Raw genomic sequence first — 23,942 nt, forward strand, 5'->3', positions numbered from 1 at the left:
ACTTTCGACTTAGTAATCTCCCTTCTAGAACTTAACCCTAATGAAATAATCAGACATAAGGAGAAACATTTATGCATAAATATATTTTTCATCTCACCTTCATCCCATTTTTATGTTAGTCAGCACAACCTTTGGCTGTGTTCCAGAAAACATATTGCGCCAAGACTGGCAGACATTGGTTTGAGTTTATTTAACTGTCAGGGGATGGCTTTCTTTGTGAGCTGATTCCACAAATTCATTACATACTTAAATCTTTGAAGGGCATCAGCAATGTAAGAGTAGTGTACTTGAAGAGCTCAAAATTGCACACAAGCATTAGCAGATAGCAGTGCTGGATATTATGGTTTAGACTTAATATCTTTTAAGATATTTTAGATCTTATAGACCCAAACTCATCCTTGATTTGGCTATGTGTATTCTATGACATTCTGTATATGAGTAAAATACTGGGTTCTGTGAGAGCAGGCATCAAGATAGAACTAGTTGTCTAAGAGATTTATTGTGGGAAAAGCCCGTGAAGGATAAAGAGAAAGGAGAGCATGAGTAGGGAATAAAAAAAAAAAAATAGGGTAGTCCTGTATAATTTCCTACAATTTGCATTTTGTTCATTTCATCCCAGTAGTATTATTTAACATGTTCCTCTGTCCCCTAAGTATCAGATACAGAGGGCTGATCACATTAGAATTTAATTTGTTCCTTCCTTCCTTCTCCCCTGTCCTCCCCTCTATCCCCTCCCATTCCCTCTCCTTTCCTTCATTCTTGCAAAACTACTTCATAGGTGATGGTGTGTGCTTCCATCAAGAGGCAGATAACATTTATCTCATCTGTTTTTCTGTGTGTTCTAGCAGCTTGATTATCATTATGCTAGATCCATTAATTCATTAGGGGTTGCAAAATGCTGACATTTGAATTATTTCTGTCTTCATTTACTAACTAGCATGCTTTTATACAGAGAAACTTCCCCTCATTAGCTATTTGGTTGTTTTGAGGTTCAGCACAAATAGGAAAGGTAGGATGAATACTAGATTTTTTCTTTTGCTTACCATTTTTCAAAATGGTAAGTTGATTCCTTAGCATTTTCCAAAGGTGGAAAATGAGAGTTTTTGTGTTTGTTTAGTATTATTATGAACTCATGGATTTAAGCCATTGTAGTTGTTATCTTTATTTGACACTCAAATTATTTCATCTTTGGCCAGTAGGAGTTTATATAGATAGGCTCCTGAGTCTTTTTGACAGAATCCTAGTAGTCTCTGACAGCCTTCTTGCTTTCTGGTATGATTTAGTGTTCAGGCTCATCTTGTACATTTCCTGCCTCAGATCTCACTAGGTCACAAGCCATAGTTCATTGTAGTAAGAATTGATTTTTTAGAAACAACACTCTAAGTGTTGGGAGTGTTCATTGCTACTGGGTAGGTTATTTTTTCTAGACCTTTTCATTGTACAAAACTAAGAAATATTTTTTTAAAGTTAGAGTATATCCAGAGATCATACTTATAATTCCAATTTATATCTAGGACTACAGGCTTACTACTTCATCTCATCATTTTTTACATCTGAATTTCTTTATCTCCATGCTAAAAAACCTGCTTCTCAACAACACAAGCCTGATTACTCACTTGTTTTATCACATACTACAAATGTAACAGCCTTGGGATAACAATGCTAATACTAGGACTAGCTAAATTATTATTGAAAAAAATGTGAAGTTCTTTTTATCTTTAGGATATATACCATTAGAAATGAACTATCAAATCCGTGTGTTTTAAAATCAGTTAGAATAGTTCTTCTCCTCAACCACTTGTATACATATTTAGGTATTATTTGTATCACTTTACTAATCTTGTCTCTGGTGCCATTCTTATTTCCCTCTACTCTAATATAACTAGCATTTTCTCCCTGTATTATGTTTATCTCTGTAATAATGAGAAGTTTATGAAAAGTATAATGAGAAGTATAAAGTTAACTAGGAACTAAGACAGAATTTGAAGTACAAAAATGAATGTAGATTTAAAAATAAATGTATGCACAATAGCACTATATATATATATATATTTTTTTTTTTTTTGAGATGGAGGTTTGCTCTGTTGCCCAGGCTGGAGTGCAGTGGCACAATCTCGGCTCACTGCAAGCTCCACCTCCTGGGTTCAAGCAATTCTCCTGCCTCAGCCTCCCGAGTAGCTGGGACTACAGGCACCCACCACCATGCCCAGCTAATTTTTTGTATTTTTAGTAGAGACGGGGTTTCACCATTTTAGCCAGGATGGTCTCGATCTCTTGACCTTGTGATCCACGTGCCTTAGCCTCCCAAAGTGCTGGGATTACAGGCGTGAGCCACTGTGCCTGGCCTATATTTCTTTGTGAGCTGAGAGGTCTTAGAAGCAATGACACCCCAGTAGCAATGAGCACACCTAGAACCCAGATCTTGGTTTCTAATACTGTTCTCCAGTGAAAGGGACCAAAGCTCATTGAAGAAATGCCTGATTCTAAGGCTGTGGCAGAGAAAGATATGATGAGTCTGGAGCATTGTGTAGTACTAGAAAGAAAGGAAGTGCTCAAACACACACACAAAATGATAGGGGCATGTCAAAGGGGCATAGGAGCCAACTAACAGAACTCCTAATAACCATAGCTGGAAGAATTTGAGCACCGAAATAAATGACATAGTGTTGGATTATAATCCAAAGTATAAAACAAATATCTGCGAGTCCATATTGACATATTTATAAGTAAATGATTGAAAAAATCAGTAAGTGAGGAGAAGAGACACATCTCCAGTGCAGAATTCCAAATAATTTATATAGATACTCTACCCTCAAAAAGCTGGAACATACTTCCCACTCCTTCAGTGTGGGCTATGCATAGCCATTCTTTCAAAGAGTACAGTATGTTAAGATGGGAAAAAGAATAACTCTAGTGGAAAAACTTGACAAACACTGCCTTAGCCGGGTGATCAGATCAAGGTCAACATCAGTGATAAATCATGCTTGTAGCATGCACCCTTGATATAATGTTAATCTGCAATACTTCCTTAATTTTTCTGGTATTACTATGTTGGGTTTAAAAAATATTTTATCTATCCTGAAGGCTTTTAATTACAGGTGAAAACCTGTTCTCAGCTTTGTTTAAGCTAGTGAAAAAAGTATGAAGCATGGTTTCTACCTTATGGTAACTTAGAAACTAGTGAAGGAAATAAGATCTAGCAAGCATGTAATCAAAATATAAATCATAGGACATGATTATACAGGATTTTTAAGTTGAGAAAAGCAAAGCATAGATATCCTGAGACCTGGTGTAGCTAGAGGAAGTTTTAAAGAAAATAATCTCTTCTGTTAATACTATCCGGATTTCTGGATGAGGGAAATGATAGGGATTGACTTAGAGGCTCAAAAATTCTCTAAATACATGATTATCACCAGAAAACAAGATATATATATTTTAAGACCATTACATTTTGTTTCTGTTGACCAACTGAAATGCAAGATGACTAAATTAGTTATTTTTGAGTCCCTTATTATAGATAGTAAAAATTGGTGTCTCATTTAATCACAGTGTGGTCAGAATTTATTAGAAAGATAGCAAAATCATTGGATTGTATATGATACCCTGCATTTATTTGATGTGTAGACTTGGTTAAATCTTGGATTTTAAGCATTTGAATGTTACATTGCTCTCTTTTGTTTTTCCTTTAGGACTATCTGCTGCCAAACTCTTGACTGAATATGGCGTTAGTGTTTTGGTTTTAGAAGCTCGGGACAGGGTTGGAGGAAGAACATATACTGTAAGGGTAAGTGATTTTAATACTTACATGTAATATAATATCTCACTCAAACTACAAGTGGCACCACTGGAAATCACAGGGCTAGAGGAGGTCTTAAGAGTTCATGCAGTTAAGCCGTTTGTCCTCCATAGCCCTAAAGTACTCCCATCAAATAAGCGTCCGTTCTCTAACATGTACGCACTGAAGACTGACAGCTTCTGACTTTCAGTGGAGTGAATTCAACAAACATGAGCAAATAACTTCAATACAGTGTCATAATTTCCATACTAGAGATGTAAATGAAGTGTGTAGTGTCTCAGATGGGGTGATAGTTTGGCTGTGCTGGAAGTGACTATACACCCACAATACACACAGACACACACACACACACACACACTTAGATTCCTTATTTATCCAATGACACACAACTTAATAGAAATGTGGTGGCAAAAACCCAAAAAACCAAAAACAAACAAAAAAAGAAATGTGGTGGCTGCAGTAAGCAGGAACAAATGTAGCGTATTTTTGCATAACTTTTCCCTTGGCCCTTGTTCCCTAAGAAGTATGCTGCTGCCAGAGATACTCCTCAGGTCGTGTCTGGCTACATATAAGAAGGAAGCCCAGTTCTTGCTACATCGCTGCTTTTTTTATACTTGGGCTTACATCACCATTCTGGAAAAAATGCATGCTATTATTTACTACTATTAAGGGAATGGTTGCAGGTGGTTGACTCTGTGGGTACTAATGAAAGTACGTAGGGAGATAACGAAGAGTGGGAAGGAAATAGGGGCAAAGATGGAAGTTTTTGCACATAGAAGTGGGGGAGAAAGGGAGAAGAGCCAGAGAGAAGAGTAGAGGCAGAAGAGGAGGACCAGACTCGACCAGCAATGGGTAAGTCAGTGGACGAAAGAGGAAGGGGTGCTCAACAGTCAACTGACACAGTATGAAGGCAAACAAAACAAAACAAAACAAAACCCCTCGCATTTGACAGTTAGAAGTTCATTAATTAATGAGCCCCTTTGCTAGAGTGCACAAATTGAGTGTTAAAGACTAGGGATTGAGAGTAAAGACAAAACTAGACTGTTGAAGTGACTGGAAAGAGAGGAAGCATCTATCTAACTAGAAGATGCTTCCTTTAGATTAATAACGGAATGGCGTAAGCAATGCAAACATTTGATTATTTCACAGAAGTCTGGTGGTAGATAGTCCAGGCTGGTGCTCTTGCTTTTTGATATTGTTTCTTTTCTTTTCTTTTTTTTTTTTTTTTTTGAGATGGTGTTTTGCTCTTGTCGCCCAGGCTGGAGTGCAATGGTGCGATATTGGCTCACTGCAACCTCCGTCTCCTGGGTTCAAGTGATTCTCCTGTCTCAGCCTCCAGAGTAGCTGGGATTACAGGCACCCCCCACCACACCAGCCAATTTTGTATTTTTAGTAGAGACAGGGTTCCACCATGTTGGCCAGGATGGTTGCGAACTCCTGACCTCAGGTGATCCACTGGCCTTGAAGCCTCCCAAAGTGCTGGGATAACAGGCATGAGCCACCGCATCCAGCCCTGCTCTGATATTCTCTGCATGTAGGCTTATTGTCTTGTGGTAACAAGATGGATGCTGAGATTCTAAGCATCAAGTTCTCATTCAAGGCTGAAAGGAGAGTGAAAGGGTGGCACTAGCCTTGTCTGCAACTAAGCTTTTCCTTCGCCAAAAGACCCCAGCAGACATTTGCTTTAGTCTCATTGGCTAGAGTTGAGTCACATGGCTACCCTCAGCTGTCAGGGATCCTGGGAAAGTAAGTATTTCACAATACTAGGCTACATAATAGAAGCAGGCATGGGAGAGGAAATATCAATGGATATTGGAATAGCCTACAGACAACATTTGAATTAGGATTTCATAGCAGCGATTTCAGCCACATTGTACCATGCTACCCTTCTGTCATTTGCTTCCTACCTTTTTAGATACAGGGATGTATCTAGGCCTATTTCTGCTTTGCTCAGCTCTAAGGGTGCTGTACAGCCTTGCTATGCAAAGTGTCATCTGTGGGTCAGTAGCCCCAGAATCAACTGGGATTTTGATAGAAATGCAGAATATCAGGCCCTGTCTCAGAACTGCTGAATCTGGATCTGCATTTTGACAGCATCTCCAGGGAACACTATAGAAGTGCTACTCTGTGGCATTTGTTTGCTTGCTTGCCTTAAATTAATGCCAATCTGGATTAAGTTTTCTGAGTGTTCCCTTAGATGTAGTCCACTGGGAAGCTATTGGTCTGGGAGTGAGGAGACTGGGATTCTAGCCTCTGTACTGACTTGACATGATGTCTTGGATAAGTCCTATTAGCACTTTACACCTCAGTTTTCTCATCTGAGTAATAAGATACTATCTAAATGTCCTTGAAGAAACTCCCTTCCATCTTCAAATTCTAATTGAAGGCAGCGTGTTATAGTACAAATGAAGAGTTGCATCTTCTGCCTGTATGCCTTTATTAGATATGATTCTTCTGTCATTTTCTGAAAAACATTCCTTCATTTTGGAGATAGTTATTAAGTTGTCCCTTAGCCCTATTTTTCTTATCTCTAAAACCTTTTGATTATTAAACAGGAGCATCAGTCATGTTGTGGATTTTCAGTTAAGAACAAGTTTCTTTGTATAAGGGAAATGAGAATTCCAACATACTTGTCCCCATCTGTGTTATTGGCCCCAATTACTTTGCCATGCTGTGTCATTTATATATGTCAGCAACACACAGGAACCGTTATTGTCTATTCAGCATGATATTACACTCCCCTTAGGAATGTGAGAAAGGAATCTCTGAAATGCTCAGAAATTAGGACTTAGCATTTATACTCCAAATGATGAGAAGGAGAAAAAGAGGGCTTTAAGAAACAGGCATGGAGGCCGGGCATGGTGGCTCACACCTGTAATCCCAGCACTTTGGGAGGCCAAGGCAGGTGGATCACTGGAGCTTGGGAGTTTGAGAACAGCCTGGGCAAAATGGTGAAACCCCATCTCTACTAAAAATACAAAAAGTAGCCAGGTGCAGTGGTGTACACCTGTAGTCACAGCTACTTGGGAGGCTGAGGTAGGAGAATCAGTTGAGCCCGAAAGGCAGAGGTTGCAGTGAGCCGAGATTGCACCATTGCACTCCAGTCTGGGTGACAGGAGTGAAACCCCGACTCAAAAAATTAAAAATTTTAAAAAAGGCAACAGGCATGAAAATTGTATTTAATAAGAAACTGAAGCAAATATTTTTAAGATTGCTTCTAATAACATAATCAATTAGGATAATTTTGGGAGGAGATGCCATAAAAGCTACTATGGATCTCTGAGTACCAGAATGTCAAATTTGGTATTACCTGGCAAGCTGTTCAGATGCGTCTTCCATTAGTTCAGAACTTCTCCGTTTTTCCTAATGTGATTCATCCATGATTCTTCAGAGTCAAATTAATAAAGTTGAAATGCCTGCAGGGCTGCCACAGGGTTGGTGTATTTGTTTCCAGTATTGTTGCATGTTTGTGGCCTCTTCAAAGGCTGAGTAGTGAGATCTAAATCAAGACCCCAAAGACTGAGGTGCAACATAGTAAAATACAGTGTTACCGCTTCTAGTGTCTTCATGCTGAATTTGAGGCACCTCATTTAGAATGTTCTTACTTTGTAAAGGAACATTCTGCAAAATGCCTCACTCTTTTTACTGCTTCATTTAGGATTATTTGCTTTAAAGATAGTGTCAGCATTCTAAAGACATCATGTTTGGAAACTCCCAGGAGTCCCCTTGCTGTCTTTGTTAAAGCCCAGAAATTTATTGGAGTACTGATTCCAGTTTTGTTCTTTATATCTTAAAATGGATGTTGGAGATTAGAAAAGGTTTGAAGGACAGTACTGATGGTTATTAAAAGAGAGAATAAACATTATATAAGGGCACATTAAAGAAGTCACAGAGGCACTTCATTTCTGGTATTATGGCAGAATGGAAACCCTAACTCCTCATTGAAATAAGTAAAATGCTGAATACAATATGCTGTGCTCATCTGACATGGAAGTTAGAAATTTGTAGATCTCCTGGATGTTGCATAGACATCTCAAACATAACACATCCAACACTAGACTTCTGATCTTCCTCAAGGCCGCTATTCCAGCCGCCCATGTTAGAAGATGGCAACTTTGAAAAAACTCAGAGTCATGCTCAACACTACCAGACCCTCATTTGTTTTGTCAGGAAATTCTGTTGGCCCTGCCTTCAAGACATATCCAGAATTCAACGCTTCCCACCACTTCCACTGCTATCCCCTGGTGGGAGCCGCCATTGTATCTCTAGGCCAGATTACTACAGTAGGCTCCTGATTTTCCTGCTTTTACTCCTGCCCCCTACATTCTGTTATTTCTTAGTGCGTCAGTGAGAGTGAGCCTTTCAAATGTAAGTCAGATTTTAGCATTTCCCTGCTCAAGACCTTCCAACGGCTCCCCTTCTCACTGACAGCCAAAGCCTATGTCCTTGCAATGTCCTGTGAGGCTTTACGTGACCTGCTCTCCAATAACCTCTGTAACCTCATCTTCAATTTTTTTCCTTGCTCACATCGTTCCGGCCGCTTTGGCCTCCTTGCTATTTCTTGAATATACCAGCAGACTTCTGTATTACAGTCTTTAGATCCATGTTACTAGGAGTGTTTGCTTTTTTTTTTCGAGATGGAGTCTCACTCTGTCGCCCAGGCTGGAGTGCAGTGGGACGATCTCACCTCACTGCAACCTCTGTCTCCTGGGTTCCAGCAATTCTCCCTCCTCAGCCTCCTGAGTAGCTGGGATTACAGGCTCACACCACCATGCCTGGCTAATTTTTGTATTTTCAGTAGAGACAGAGTTTCACCACGTTGGCCAGGCTGGTGTGTTTTAATTTCTACAGCTGGAATGTTTTTCAGTTATTTTTCGTCATCACTGCATTGTGGTCAAAGAATGTTGTTTTATGGTAACAATCCTTGAGGCTCACTTTATAACCTAGCAAGCTCATGGTTAATATCCAAAGATCTTCTAATTTCTTCTTGAAAAGAACATGTAGTCTCTAAAAGCTATATGCGGTGTTTTACATATGTCCACTAGAATAAGCTTAATTGTGCTCCTTCTTTTTTGTTTGCTTAATCTATTATTCACTTTTAAAAGTATGTTAAAAATTCTCTATTCTACTGGGCACTTATCTTTGGTTCCTGTCAAATGTTGCTTACATTTTGAAGATATATTACTCAGTTTGTGCAAGTTTAAACTTGTTTAGCCTTCTGGATCTTTTAGCATTATGTAGTGACACTTATTTCACTGAGATTTATTTTGTTTAAGGTTTTCTTTGATATTAATATAGTTATAACAGCTTACATTAGTATTTGTATATATCTTTATCTTTCAGTTAGAGTTTTCTTTATTCTGACTTTTTTCCTTTTTTTAAATTTTAGATTCAGGGGGTACATGATTTTTAATTTTTTTTTTTTTGAGATGGAGTCTCACTGTGTTGCCCAGGCTGGAGTGCAGTGGCGCAATATCAGCTCACTGCAACCTCTGCCTCCTGGGTTCAAGCTGTTCTCCTGCCTCAGCCTCCCCAGTAGCTGGGATCACAGGCGCCTGCCACCACACCCAACTAATTTTTGCATTTTTAGCGGAGTTAATTGACAAACTTGGTCCATCTATATTTGTTATGATTTCTTTTTAAAATGTTTTAACTTTATTATATTATGGCTTTCCATTTGTCCCACTTTAACAGTTTTCCTCTTGGTTTCTTTCTTTCCTTCTTTTGGGTTAATAGTTTTCTTCTTTGTTTTCTTTTTAAGTTTTTTCTTCTACTTGTTTGGAAGTTACATAGTCAGACCAATGTTTTTCAGACAATTTTCCTAACTATATTAACACTCATACTTAATGTAGTCTAAAGTTTATCAATATACTATCTTTCTACTAAAAAATACAAAAGCTTTCATGCTTCAGTTGTGAGCACCCTTCTTCCAATCTATAAACTATAAAAGTATTTCAAGTTTGTATGTTTCTCAGACATTATTAATTTTGTTTTATTCTATTGTTGATGTTGCTTAATTTTCTTTAAAGTTTTGCCAATATCTTTGTTCACTGTCCATTCTTGAATCTCAGACCTTTTATTTGTAACCATTTTCATTCTACCTGAAACACACCCCTTCCTCCAATCTGGGTCCTAAACTCTGTACATTTGTCAACTTGACAAAAGCATAGTTCTAACAGGCAACAAATTCTACTTAGAATTTCTCTTCCTCTTTTTTTTCTCTCAGAACAGCAAAGATATTATTCCCCTGTCTTCTGGCTTGTATTTTTATTGTTGAAGAGTCACTAGTAAGTCTAATTGTTGATTATTTTCAGAGTATGTATGATTTGCCTCTTTTGTTTTCTGAAAAAGAATTGCTTTTAGGAGCTCTTTTCTTTGGTATACTGCAGTTTCTCTGTGTCTGGGTGAGAATTTCTTTTTTATTTATCCTTCTTTGGACTTGTTGGGTTTCTTGTCTTCCAACAATGCTGGTAAATCCTCAGCCACTATTTTTTTATACTACTTAATATTTTGACACCATCTTCCATGTCTTAACTACCTCCTCAACATATTTGCCAGTTTTTTATCTTTGAACTGCATTCTAGATAATTTATTCAGATCTAGCAGTTTATTCACTCTTTAACTATGTCAAATATACTGTTTAATCCATTCACAGAGTTTTTAAAATTTTAATTAGTACATTTTTATTACTAGCAGTTATTTTTTAATCTACTTGATAATATTTTCAGTTTCTTTTCCCCTGCTCCTAGTTTTAATGACTTATTTTATTTAAAATATATTGCATAGTACTTTTAGATTCTGTGTATAATTCAACTATTAAAAAATGTTTCTGGATTATTTTTTCTGCTTATTTTCTTTTGGTGCCTTGTTTGCACGTATGTTTTGTGACTTTTGACTGTGGGTTGCTAATTTTCCGTGGAACTTTATCTGTGTGTAAATTATTTGAGGCCTAGGGGAAAAGGATTTAAGTCTACTTCTACCACCCTCCTTGACACTTTAAATTTTCTGCCCAAAGTTTTTCATATCATATGGATAGTGTAAATTCAGATGGAAAACATGAATAAAGATAAGCTTATTTTTTTTCCTTTTCTTTGTGACAATACTTAGAGCTGCAAAATAATGGAAAATATAAAGTTGTGGATGCAGCTAAAGCAATACTTAGAAGATGTATAGTCTAAATTCTTCCATTAGAAAAGAAAAAGGCTATATATGAATAAGCTAATCATGCAAAGAGTTAGAAAATTAAGAGCAAAATAAATCCAAAGAAGGGGTAAAAAGTGCATAAATCAGTGATATAGAAAATAGACACCCAACAAAGAGGATCAATAAAATAAAAGTTGATTCTTTGAAGAGACCTATTAAAGATACACAAGAAGTATCTGATAAGATTTTTCCAGAAAAAGAAACACCCCAAATAAATAAGAGATGAGAGCCAGATGTGGGGCTCACGCCTGTAATCCCAACACTTTGGGAGGCTAAGGCAGGTGTATCGCTTGAGCTTAGGAGCTCGAGATCAGCCTGAGCAACCCTAACTCTACAAAAAATACAAAAATTAGCTCTGTGTGGTGGCACATGCCTGTGATCCCAGCTACTCAGGAGGCTGAGGTGGGAGAATTCATAGAGCCCAGGAAAGTTGAGGCTGCAGTGAGCCATGATCATGCCATTGTACTCCAGCCTGGCTGATAGAGTAAGACCCTGTCTCCAAAAAAATAATAATAAAAAAGATGAAAATGAAGATATAATTACTGATGCAATAAAGAATAATTAAATGAAAAGAAGATGCCATGAACATTAAACCAACAGTTTTGAAACATATATGAAATGTACATATTATGAGAAAAATATAATTCGTCAAAGTTAACACTGATTTAGTCTGGAAATAGAAAAGATGGGTAGTGCTTTAACCTAAAAATAAATTAAATGTCTAGTTTAATATTTTCCCTAAAAAAATCACCAAGCCTAGATCGTTCTACAGGTATGTTCTACATAATGTTCAAAGAATGGGTCACTTTATTTACATACAAACCTTTCTAGAGAATAGAAAAAAGTGTGATCACTAACTAAGGAGATTAGCAGTACTCTAATGCAAAAAACAGACAAGGCAGTAGAAGAAAGGAGCATCATAGGCCAGTCTCAATATTGCTTATAAACACAGATATAAAAATTCTAAACAAAATGTTAGCAAAGCATATCCTCCAACAGAAAGATAATATCACATTGGGTAGCTCCAGGAAGGAAATGTTGAACAATACTAGACAATTTTCTGGAAATAGCAGATTAGGTAAATTATAACAAAATACAAAGAGACTAGACAAGTTGCACTGTATAGACACACACACACACACACACACACGCACACCTTTAAAGCATTAAAGAGCCAGCGAGCTAACAAGATAGTGAAGAATCACTGGGCCAACATCTGGAAAGGATTAACCTACTTTTCCCTGGGTGTCAGGGGGAGTTGCTGACCACTGAAGACGCTCCTGAAGGCTGAACAGTGCTTTGGACCTAGTGCAAAGCTAGGGTGACAGGTCAAGTCCAGAGCCCCATGAAGTGTGTACTGATTTCTGGGGGAGTGTTTGTCAACTCCTTGTGCTGTGGGTTGGGCTGCATCTAAGGACCAAGGGTGAATGGCAAGAAAACTAGGCCAAATGTGCATTTCAGCCCAGCTTCAAATCCTCTCAGGTACTGAAAATGGAATAAAGTTATCTGCTACTGTGAGAGTCCCAGGCTGTGGGCAGAAGCCAACATAAACCCTCTCTGAGAAAGATATCATCTTCCTAGGATTCAAATGATTTCTACATGTTTTCAAGTGCAATGAGTGGCATTCAATAAAAAATAATCAGGCAAACAAGGAAAAAATGCATGACAACAAGCTTGAGAACTGGTATACACAACAAAATAGACACAGACCCTTTATTTATTTAAAAAAAAAAACACAGAGGGGTTGCAGCTCACCAATATTCAATTATTGATTAAATCATTGGGACTTGCCAATTTTTTTTTTTTTTTTTTTTTTTTTGAGACGGAGTCTCGCTCTGTCATCCAGGCTGGAGTGCAGTGGTGCAGTCTTGGTTCACTGCAAGCTCCGCCTCCCGGGTTCACGCCATTCTCCTGCCTCAGCCTCTCCCGAGTAGCTGGGACTACAGGCGCCCGCCACCACGCCCGGCTAATTTTTTTGTATTTTTAGTAGAGACGGGGTTTCACCGTGGTCTCGATCTCCTGACCTTGTGATCTGCCCGCCTCGGCCTCCCAAAGTGCTGGGATTACAAGCGTGAGCCACCGTGCCCGGCCAGACTTGCCAATTAATAAAAACAGCTGAAAAGCATGGAGAACTGTATTTATGAGGGAGGAAGTAAACAATTTTAGTTTATGATAGAGGGTTTGCATATTTGTAAATAATTTAGTGATATGTGAATCTTTTTATACCTTCTTGTATTCTTTTCCTATGACGCATTCTTTCCTGGAAGTGTTTTAAAATAGCATCTAGAGCCATCAATGTGGACTGATTTAAGATTTCACCTGGTGGAAATTAGGGAATTAGGCTTTGGGTGGCTCCTCCAGCAATAACACCAGACAGAAGCTCACATAGTAATTTAAATGTTTTGTAAAGGATCGAAACTGGCAGAATATACTACAGTGTTCTTTATCTTTTATGCATTGTATTGCTGAATTGGCCTTACCAATAGCTTTACCAAATGATGGTGCTTAGTGATGAGTGTTAGGATTGTGCCCCAGTTCTTGAGTGGATGAGGAAAGATTGCCATTTTCAGTTGCTCTTTATAGGGGAGACGTAAGGCACAATTAACTTTTAAAAAAATAAATGGTTTTTTTTTACAAGACACATTTTTCCAAGTTTTAACTAAAGTCCTCTGACCAATTTTTCTCTTTTTGCAGAATGAGCATGTTGATTACGTAGATGTTGGTGGAGCTTATGTGGGACCAACCCAAAACAGAATCTTACGCTTGTCTAAGGAGCTGGGCATAGAGACTTACAAAGTGAATGTCTGTGAGCGTCTCGTTCAATATGTCAAGGTAAGGCTGACTTTTCACCCAAGTGACTGATAGGGAAACATTTTATTTGAGAAAACCTTTGGTTTGTTTTTAGTTATTTTTCTTTCAAAGCAATTGTAAAAGTAGGCTCTTGACTTTGAAGTAGTATTTGCCTTTCTTTTCTTGTTTTCTTTTTTCTTTTTCTTTTGAAAAAAATCGCTAATGTCTCCTGGAATCACTGCAGGATATTATGACTCAGCTTGGCCTTCCTCCCTGTCACCCGCAGTGGCCCTCACAAGCTATCCTCACTCCCGGAGAGTAGGAATGGGAGGCTCTGGGTTCCCTCCTAATGCATTTGAAGGCCACAGGGGTGGGGGCGGCAGGTGCCTGCAACAGACATGTACATACACACACACACACACACACACGCATGCACACACGCATGCACACTCCCCTCCCCCAGCTACAGGCAATCCCTGAGCAACCTAGGAAGCAACTCTAGAGCCCCAAGGAACACAAGAGTTTGAGGCCACTTCTTTAGCCTTTGAACTGGTTATTCATCCTCATTCTTACCTGGCATTATTTGGAATGCTTTATTTCCTCTGTACCTGGCCTTCACTCTTGGGAAGTCTAGCTTGTTTGTGCAGTTTCCTACTGTTTAAACAAGAGATTATTTAAACTCTAGCCACTGATATCCACAGCTCTGTTGCCAGTGTTTTTCTTTCTCACTGAAGCCAAACATGGAGTGGCTGGAGTCTGGAAACATGCCTTGAGAAATCAAAGTTCCCATCTGACATTGCAGCCTACTTCCTAGAGCTAGTGTCACTGAGGAAGGGGTCATTTACTCATTCTAATGTCAGGATTCCCACACCAATAACCACATCACTTCTCAACAAATACATCCCTTCCCCTACTCCACCTCGGGCAATAACTGTGGGTCCGGAGGCTACAGGGCTTTGGGTGTGTCCTGGGAGTTGAGGATACTTGTGACATATGTACACTGATAACCAATCAGGAGAGACCAGAAACCTTTGTAAACTCTGATAGCCACGTGGTTTGAGATACTTGGGATAGTCTGGTGGTGACGGATGTGAAAAAGCAAATCAGTAGTCTTTTTATTCTTTTCTTTTCTTTTTACCTTTAAGCTCTGTTGGACTTGAAAATCAGTAGTCTTTAGAAAAACTGTGGGTTCAGAGGTCAAGGGAGGAATGAAAAAAGTGTAAAAAATTTCACAAAGTATTTAGGAACTCTGGCTACAACAGGCCATGATCAAAAAGGAAAAACCCCTTTGCTTCCTCATTTTCTCTTTTCTGCACTGCACATTGTTTCCATGGACTAGTAAGTAATAACAACAGTGAGAATAATAGCTGCTAACATTTATTAAGCACTTTTACCTGTATTCTCACATTTAATATAGGGAGAGAGACCAAACCCTTTGCGCTCAACTACTAATTAAACAGTCATGTAAATTCACTCTGCACTCCAACTGGGAAGCAAATGAGTGTGATGATTATCTTGGAATCTGAGCAGATTCATGCTGATAAGATTCAGAGGCTGAGAGGTTTTTAGTTTACCTGGAGGCTAACAATAAACAACAACTAAAAGCTTTTTATGCACTCATAAATCCTTACATCCACCCTGCTAGGCAGGCATTATCATCCCCATTTTACGTATGAGAAACCAGAAGTTCAAAGAGGTTAACGTGACTTGACAAGGCTATAAAACTGCTAACAGTCTACCTAACCCCTGAGTGCATGCTCTTCATTATCCCAATATATGGCCTAGAAAATGAAACTGAGGACTCTGAATGGAGATGTGCTGGACCTCCAATGTTTGTTTGGCCTCACACACATCTATAGTAAGGTATCTCACTGTCAATATCACTGAAGCCTGGGTCATATGATGAGGAGATGCAGTCATTGAAAGACCACTTTTTTTCTACTTTCTTACTCTTCTTCCAGTTTCATGTTCCTTTTATGTACATTTTAAAAACTGGGAAAAACTGGAAAAAACTGGAAATTTACAAGTATGTCCTCAAGCTAGGTACCTGCTAGTCTCCCGGCCACACCCAGTCTAAAACTTGATATTGTGCTGGGTGTGGTGGCTGACATCTGTAATCCCAGCCCTTTGGGAGGCCAAGGAGGGAGGATCATCTGAGACCAGGAGTTCTAGACCAGCCTGGGCAACATAGTGAGACCTCTTCTCTATGAAAAATAAAAAAATTAGCTGGGCATGGTGGTGCACGTCCTGTAGTCCCAGCTATTTGGGAGGCTGAGGCAAGAGGATGGCTTGAGCCCAGGAGGTCGAGGTTACAGTGAGCCATGATCATGCCACTGCACTTCAGCTTGGGAAACAGAGCAATACCCTATCTCAAAAATAAAAATAAAAAATAAAAAAAGTAAAACATGATGCTAAGGTGATAGTTTGAAATTGGCACCCATAGGCAGCTTTTTTAAGTAATTTAGCTCCTCATTGTTCTTGATGGAGGCAAGGTGGGGTTAAAATGATAAAGTTCTGTTTGAGAATTTTGACTTTGCCTGAAAGTGATCAACAGATCGTGACATGCTATCTAATCTTCCTAACAGGACCTTACAAATTACATATCTTAAGTGTCAGACTTTCTGATGTCTCTGAAATTTTCTGGGCTTTACTGGGAACCCTGCTTTCTAGAAATCCAGATGTAATTGTTCTGTACTTTAAGAAGGTGGTCCTGCTGCAAGCTTTAATAGAGGATGAACTAATGGAAAGACTTAAGGAGATGATGCATGTTACATTAGGTGCCTAAGTAAGGAAAGAGAAGTATTAAGAGTAGCATCCAGGGTCCCTTTTTTGATTTTGTTGCTGCTGCTGAGTCCCGCTGTAAAGTTAGGTCCACACTACCCCGATAGTCCCGTTCCTAAAGAAAAAACAACTTCAGCTTTCTAGAGGGGAGAACTGCTCAACTCTACCATATTTTTCTTTCACAAAAATACTAATATGGCTGCGCTATTGCATAACCTACCGGACAAAGGCATCTTGCCATGGCATTGGACTTGGTAGCCCGAGGCTGCTTTCAAGAATGTAAGGCAGAAAATAAAATAAAAACAAAAAAAGAGGCCAGGCGCGGTGGCTCATACCTGTAATCCCAGCACTTTGGGAGGCCGAGGCGGGCGGATCATGAGGTCAGGACATTGAGGCCATCCTGGCTAAGACGGTGAAACTTCATCTCCACTAAAAATACAAAAAATTAGCCGGGCGTGCTGGCAGGTGCCTGTAGTCCCAGCCACCAGTTACTCGGAAGGCTGAGGCAGGACAATGGCATGAACCTGGGAGGCGGAGGTTGTAGTGAGCCAAGATCCTGCCACTGCACTCCAGCCTGGGCGACAGAGTGAGACTCTGTCTCAAAAAAAACAAAAAAAAGAAAAAAAAAGAAAAAGAATAAAAAACAACCAAACAAACAAGAATGCAAGGCATTGTTAACCTCTGGATCTTTGCCATTGCATGGCCATGCACATCAACACAATGATATTATTAGACCATAATTATTGCATATGCAGCATGTGGCAGGTGTGTGCTAAAACACATACCGTGCCTACACTTTGGACAACAAATGGCACCTTTAAATCACAGCCACTGTGGTTGATCCCTCAAGGTCAGTACCACTCCCATAGTAATAATAATGACTACCTTCCCTACTGAGCTCCTAGTATGTTCCAGGCCCTGTGCCAGGGCCTTCACCTCCATTATCTTACTTAACTCTCACATGGATCCTAAGTTAGGGGTTATTGTGCCATTTCACAGAAAGAGTCTGAAGTTCAGAGGCCCAGTAACCTGCCTAAGAGAGTAAGGGAATTCAGATTAAGGTCTTTTGACTTTATGCTGTCTCTTGCTAGTCCAGATTCTACTGTCAGGGACTGTGGACTCCAGGAAGCTGCCTTACAGTTTGTGCTTGTCCTGGCTCTTTCTGGCAGCTCTCTTCTGATGGTCATCCTGTGTCCTTCATTGTGTCCCCATATGCAGTGCTGGTGACCATTTTGCTCAATCTTTTGGCCTGGAAGCCTGAAAGGGCAGTGTTAACTGCCTGCTATGATACAAGCACTGTGCCTTGGTTGTTGTTTGATGGATGCAGTAACTGGAAAACAGCCATTTAACTGTCAGAAAATAAAGATTGAAGCTCTATTTTGAATTTTAGTACTTATTTTCAAATAGCTACACATTTAAGATGATAAGCATCATTCTTTTCATTGAATACTTAATCTCATCAAATGAAAAGATGAAAAATAGAAATACATGTCATTAAATCATCCTCTCACATACTTTAACCTTTCAGAGAATACATATTTTCACCCAAGGTAGACAGCAATGTTAAGGCAAAAAAGTAGTGGGTTGGTTAAAGTTTAGTTTATTTGATCTGAATGAGTGCCTTTTTGCTAGTGTTTTCCAATACATCATATCATTTCTGGAATGAGAAGTACTCATTGTAGTAGTTATTTTTATGATTATCAGGAAACTATATTAGGGAAAAGCAGGAAGATATTTAGTTCACTATTCCAGATAAGATGGTTAATAAATTGTATACTAAAAGTAGCTCTACTTATTTTAAAATATCTTAACTCTCACTGTTTTTCTCCACTTCTAGGGGAAAAGTGGGTGTTTCCCCAATGTGATAGTGTATTGGGTTAATAATGCAAATTGTCTTTGTGACATTTTCTGCATTGCTCTGTGACAACTTCAGCTTTCATAATCTAATACAGTGAATATTCGTTTCTGTAAATAACACTGAAGTGAAGAGGAAGATTGCCATTTTCTAGATAAACCAATCAGTAATCTTTGTGGCCCAAATTGCTTCAGCTCTTAAATTTTCCCAATGCGAAAACTTAAAGAATGTTTAAATTGTTTAAACACTGTCAACAGTCTGTAGCACATCTAGTCGCAGCTTACTCTAGGATGGTTTTTACTATTCACCAAGGAACTACTCGTTACCTTTGTTAGATTGTGTTTACAGTGCAATTTTTGACAAGACAGTGTATAGTTCCAAGCCTGAGCCTCTCAGATGAATACTAAGGATACACCTTAGTGGTGTTTCCTCTACCTGATCCCTTCCTTTTCTGAGACTATGCCTATCTACTACGTTCATAGAGGATTCACATCGATATGCTAAATTCACTCATTGCTTAATATTTATATTTATGTATTTGATAAATATGTAAGTATTTGCAGAGCAAAATCTACTCTGTACCAGATATTGTTCCAGGCTGCAGATAGAGTGGTGAACAAATGATCAAAATTTCTGCCCTCATGGTCCTTCTAATCTAAAGAGAGAAGACAAGTAAACAAGAACAGTAAATAAATATTAGCTAACATTTTTGCGTGTATCCTTCATGAATCTTGTGAATAGAATCCCTCTTCTAATTCTGGTTTAGTAGATCCTGATTCTTATATAATAGGTTCCTGACTGGTTTCTACAGTGAGCGGCTTTTATGAATTTTGTGAATTTGACATGGTGTTATTGGGGAGATTATATCTGATCTGTGAAATTAATATAAATTAATCATATCATTGTGAATCTTAAAGGTAGATTCTTAAATGGCATCAGCTAGATATTTTTACACTTGATCTTAGCCAAAAAGCCAAGAAGCAGTAGCTAGATATGTTTAAAACATTCTCTTTATCTGCTGGACGTGGTGGCTCATGCCTGTAATCCCAGTACTTTGAGAGGCTGAGGCAGGAGGATTGCTTGAGCCCAGGAGTTTGAGACTAGCCTGGGCAACATAGTGAGGCTCCCATTGCTACAAAAAAAATTAAAATATAATTTTAAAAATAAATAAAGTAAAACATTCTCTTTATCAATTCTTCTCTTCTGCATGGCATAAAGGAAGCAGCTGGACCTGAATGCCAAGTGGATTGATTCATTACTTGCATTAGTAAATAAGATGCTCCATCATTATGAGTGTGTTTCATTGAGTTGTGGAGATCTTTTGTTAAATTTTGCAGTGCTATGTCTTGCAGAAAAAATGAAAATGTTGGATTCCATTTTTTTTTTTTTTTTGCTTTCCATGAGTTTCCTGCACATCATAATGCAGGTAGGGTGAGGGGTATGGAGAGGGAGAACTCAGCCAGAAATGGAGCAAGGCATTTTGCAGAGGCTATTTCAAAGGAGAAATTGACAATTACAGGCATTCTCACATTCTTCCTGCTTTTCACATCCTCTCTAAATAAAAGTAGAGACTATAAATACATACCACCTATTTGTTTTTAGAGAATGGTGTGATAAAGATTTATTTAAAACAGCATAGGCTTTGCTGACAGTAACAGCTCAGCAATATTTTTTTTTTCTTTTTGTATTGGTTCTATTCTTCCCACAGCCCTTTACTCCAGGTTTCTATGCCAACAACTGAAATCAAAGGCTTTTCACAATGCGTATGTTCTGGAATACTACGTAAATTTTGTTGTAGCTAAGAGGGAAACTTGGTTTTAGCCAGCAGGCCGTGTAGAAAGCAGAGTTTGTCTTAATGCTTACCAGATATAACCCCTCACTTCTAATAGAATTTGACCCATGGCTTATAATAGAATTTCTTTTGGATACGGGACATTTCATTTTAAGTTTCTTTTAGTACCTTGTCCATACCAACTCACAGAAGATATTTCTTTTGTCTTCAAAGAAAGATACATTTTCACTTTCAACCCCTCTCAGAAGGAAATGCAAGAAGCAGAAAGTGTTAAGTCCTTGTAGGAATGTTGCTTGTTGTATATTTGCCTCCTTTCTTTTAAACACCTAAATTCATCCCTCCTGATTCCATGCTATTAATATTGCCTTCCATCTGTAATGTACCTATACGTGTTTTACCTCACTTGAGCTTCCCAATGGTCCTTGGAGTAAAAAGCATTATTTTTCCCAACTCAGAGAGCGTAGGAGCCAAAGTGTGGCTTTCCAGCTCTGAGCCCAGTGTTCTGTGGGTTACATCACCTTGTTTTTTATTCCAAAGTTAACTTGTGAACCCTTCTAATAAACTACTCCAAGATATGACAAAAATCACTTTATCCCAACAGGCTCTGAAGTTGTAAAATGCCACTTTGGAAACAGGGACTCCTGTGGATATGGGGGTGACTGTTCATGGGAGCTGTATGTGACACAGTTCATATTTCACAGTTCACAGTGGTTGTACATGGGAGCTGTATGTGGCACAGTGGCTTCTCTTCTCTTGCACCCTGAGCTGTAGTCTGAGAGGTCCTCTGGCCTTCAGTGAGCACCGGCAGCTAAACAGCCCCCAGTGTGTCCCAGTTAGGCTCAGCAGGCTGAAGACCACAGATGGATTATATTATTTTGTTAAAATACTAAGTCTGGAGGTCTAAGGCATGGTTTGAAATTGCTGGCTATATATTATTTTTGTTAAATGATCCATGTAAACTTATTATTCAAAGTATGGCCCAAGTATTGGCCAGTATTTTATGTTATGCCATTATATCCTGCCTGATTTTAAAAATAACAAAAAAGGAAAAGATTTAAAGTGGTTCTTGATAAGTATTACTAATTTGGATAAGTCAGGGTAGAAGATAGAAAAACAAAACAAAACAAAACAAAAACACCAGTTAGGTAAGGACAAGCAAATGGTTACAGGCTTGTGCTCATTATAAGAAATTCTGTTTTTATGATAGAAATGAGGTAATACAGGAGGGATTGCTTTCTTCTCTCAATTACAATTCTGAGTAGGTTTTAAAAGCAGAGAGGCTAAAAATGTTTACATATTTTCAGTTTGATCTATCCAGTATAAGGATATATGAAGATAGCTGGTAAAAAATAGTTTTTAGTAACTTTCATTCTTTTTTCCCCCCTCACTTTGAAAAGACTTCATTTGCTCCTTGTTCCCAGAGAGCTTAAAGGCAGAATTCCTCTTAAAGCTTTGCACTCTTTAGAGAGCTAGGTCAGCATTAGCCATCTCCTCTCAGAGGCTTCTTCTTCCTATAAACTCTCAGGGTTACATCTCAGATTTGGTTTCAAAAATATAAAGTTCCTACTCAGCGACCACCCGATATATAGCAAAATAAGTTAATTATTAGATTTTTTCTTAAAAAATGGTAAAGTACACTAACATAAAATTTATCATCTTCATCATTTTTAGGTGTACACTTAATTCAGTAGCATTAAGTACATCCACATTGTTGTGCTACTGTCACTACCATCCATCCAACAGAACCCCTCTCATCTTCCTTCCATTTATTTCTAATAGGGACTAATTCACTACAGGAATTGTTTTCTAACCATTCATTGAGAAGTAACCTAGCATCACCCTCCCACTGGCAGCACAGAAAAGGGGTTAAGTCAGACACAAAGGATTTCTCTCACACTCAGGCTGAGGGACTTTGTGATCACACATAATCACGTAGGGCCTCAGCATTTGGGTTAATGGCCAAAAGAACTTTGCGAATGGAATTAAACATTATATGAGCAGCTTCCTCAAGAGAAATTGCTCTAGTCTCCATGATAACTGAACTCCTGGAGGTTCTGGCCTTTCAGGTTAAAATGTAGTTGCCTCTCAGAGGTTAAAATTTCCTCCTTCCTCCTTGCTTTCTACTTCCTTCCTATTTCTTCTCAGCAACCCCTGTCCTCACCCCAGTGGCATACACATTACTCCAATCAAAAGACTCAATCATTGATCTTTAATTTTCAAACTTTTGCAAAGTAGCCTTCTAACAGTTGAAATCTTAAACAGCCTCTAACGTCCAGTGAATCCCATATCGTCCATTCTGGGCACTTCCTGAAGAAGGGAAATTCAGTTGTCCCATGATCACATGTTGAGCCAGCTAGAAAACCTTTTCTGTCATTGCCTCATCCTGCTGCCTAATAGGATCGATGCTGCCATGTAGCCCTCTGTATCACGTGCAGACTCAAACCTTTTTCATTTCTATGTCAAATTCAATGAACAGATACCTTTTGAAAACCTACTGGGCCACAGAGTTTTGGTAAATGACAGTTATTCCTACTTTAGAGATAAGAGAAAGTTATAATAATGAGAGTGGTTCAAGGTCCTGCAGAAGTGAGAGAGAAAGAGGGACAGGCATAAAAGCCTAGTTAATTACTAACCTTTGCAAACACAGAGCTTCAAAAGACAAATAATGATAATAATGTCAATACCTGATATTTGACAGTCCAGCACTATTTTCATAGCACTTCATTTTAGTTTTTGCTTTGGGTTTGGGTTTTATGCAACCAGAAGAAGAAAATTCTTGATGGAATCACAGAAAGCTTGAGAGTTAATTATAGTTCAATGTAGTGAATGCTTTGATCCTGAAGGCTGTGAAACTGAGTCGTTTTCATTTAGAAGACTTCTCATGTCAGGTTTTTCAAACAAAAAGAATGATTAGTAAACTATTCTATTACCTTTCATTCCCATAGCTCTCCTGTAATTTGTAAGACTCAAATGATACACACTGAACCTCGGGCTGAGATTTAGTTTTGTATATTTGCCAAAGTACACAGTAGCCTAGTTTCCATAGCCATATCTAGCAGATAAATGTCTCTGAAAAAAAAATCAGGCTTCAGAGACAATGGGAGGAAATCACTGTGGCTCACACTTGCGGACCAGCAGTGGGTGACAAAAGTGGACCCTGGGACACAGACATGGGTGCAGTCACTAATTGATATAATTATTTGAGCATCCACCACTCGAGTAGTCCTGAGTATCTGTGACTTTTCCTAATCTATAGATTAAAAAAAAATACTATTCTGATGTTTAAATCCTGGGAAGATGGTGCTAAGAGTATAATGGCTCTTAGTTCATCCACCCTTTCATTCCATGCCATCACCCTATCTCCGCCATCATGGTTATAAAGCCATCACTGAAGTAACTTCATCTAGTAGTAGGGGGCAGGGCCACATCCTCCCAGACACTGTGATACACAAGGTGAATGCACTCACTTAACAGCTTAGCTGACAAGAAGTTCTGCTTTGCCCTTGGCCCGTCTCTACCTGCTCTTATGTACTTTCTCACTGCACTGTCTTGTTACGAGGAGGACAGGCTAAGGGCAGAAATTCAGCGTGAAGCCCATGATGCACTTGCAATTTTAGCTAGATGTACAAGCAATTTCCTTCCTTTCTCCTCGGTGTTGGGGAGTGATGTGCCCTTTTGTCCAGAAGGGATACAAATGAAATTGTATTCCCATGTGTAACATTTGG

The 23,942-nt window shown here is 38.7% G+C and overlaps 1 protein-coding gene across 1 annotated transcript in view; it reads left to right on the top strand.

Annotated features, from left to right (window-relative positions):
• MAOA (monoamine oxidase A) overlaps positions 1–23,942 on the top strand; it is an 85,920-nt gene that overhangs the window by 18,758 nt on the left and 43,220 nt on the right. The window contains exons 2-3 of the mRNA XM_055268252.2: positions 3,690–3,784; positions 13,694–13,831. Of these exons, the coding sequence (XP_055124227.1) occupies positions 3,690–3,784; positions 13,694–13,831 (233 nt within the window). The remainder of the gene's footprint in view (positions 1–3,689; positions 3,785–13,693; positions 13,832–23,942) is intronic.

This window comes from Symphalangus syndactylus, chromosome X (genome assembly GCF_028878055.3).
Source record: "Symphalangus syndactylus isolate Jambi chromosome X, NHGRI_mSymSyn1-v2.1_pri, whole genome shotgun sequence".
NCBI lineage: Eukaryota > Metazoa > Chordata > Mammalia > Primates > Hylobatidae > Symphalangus > Symphalangus syndactylus.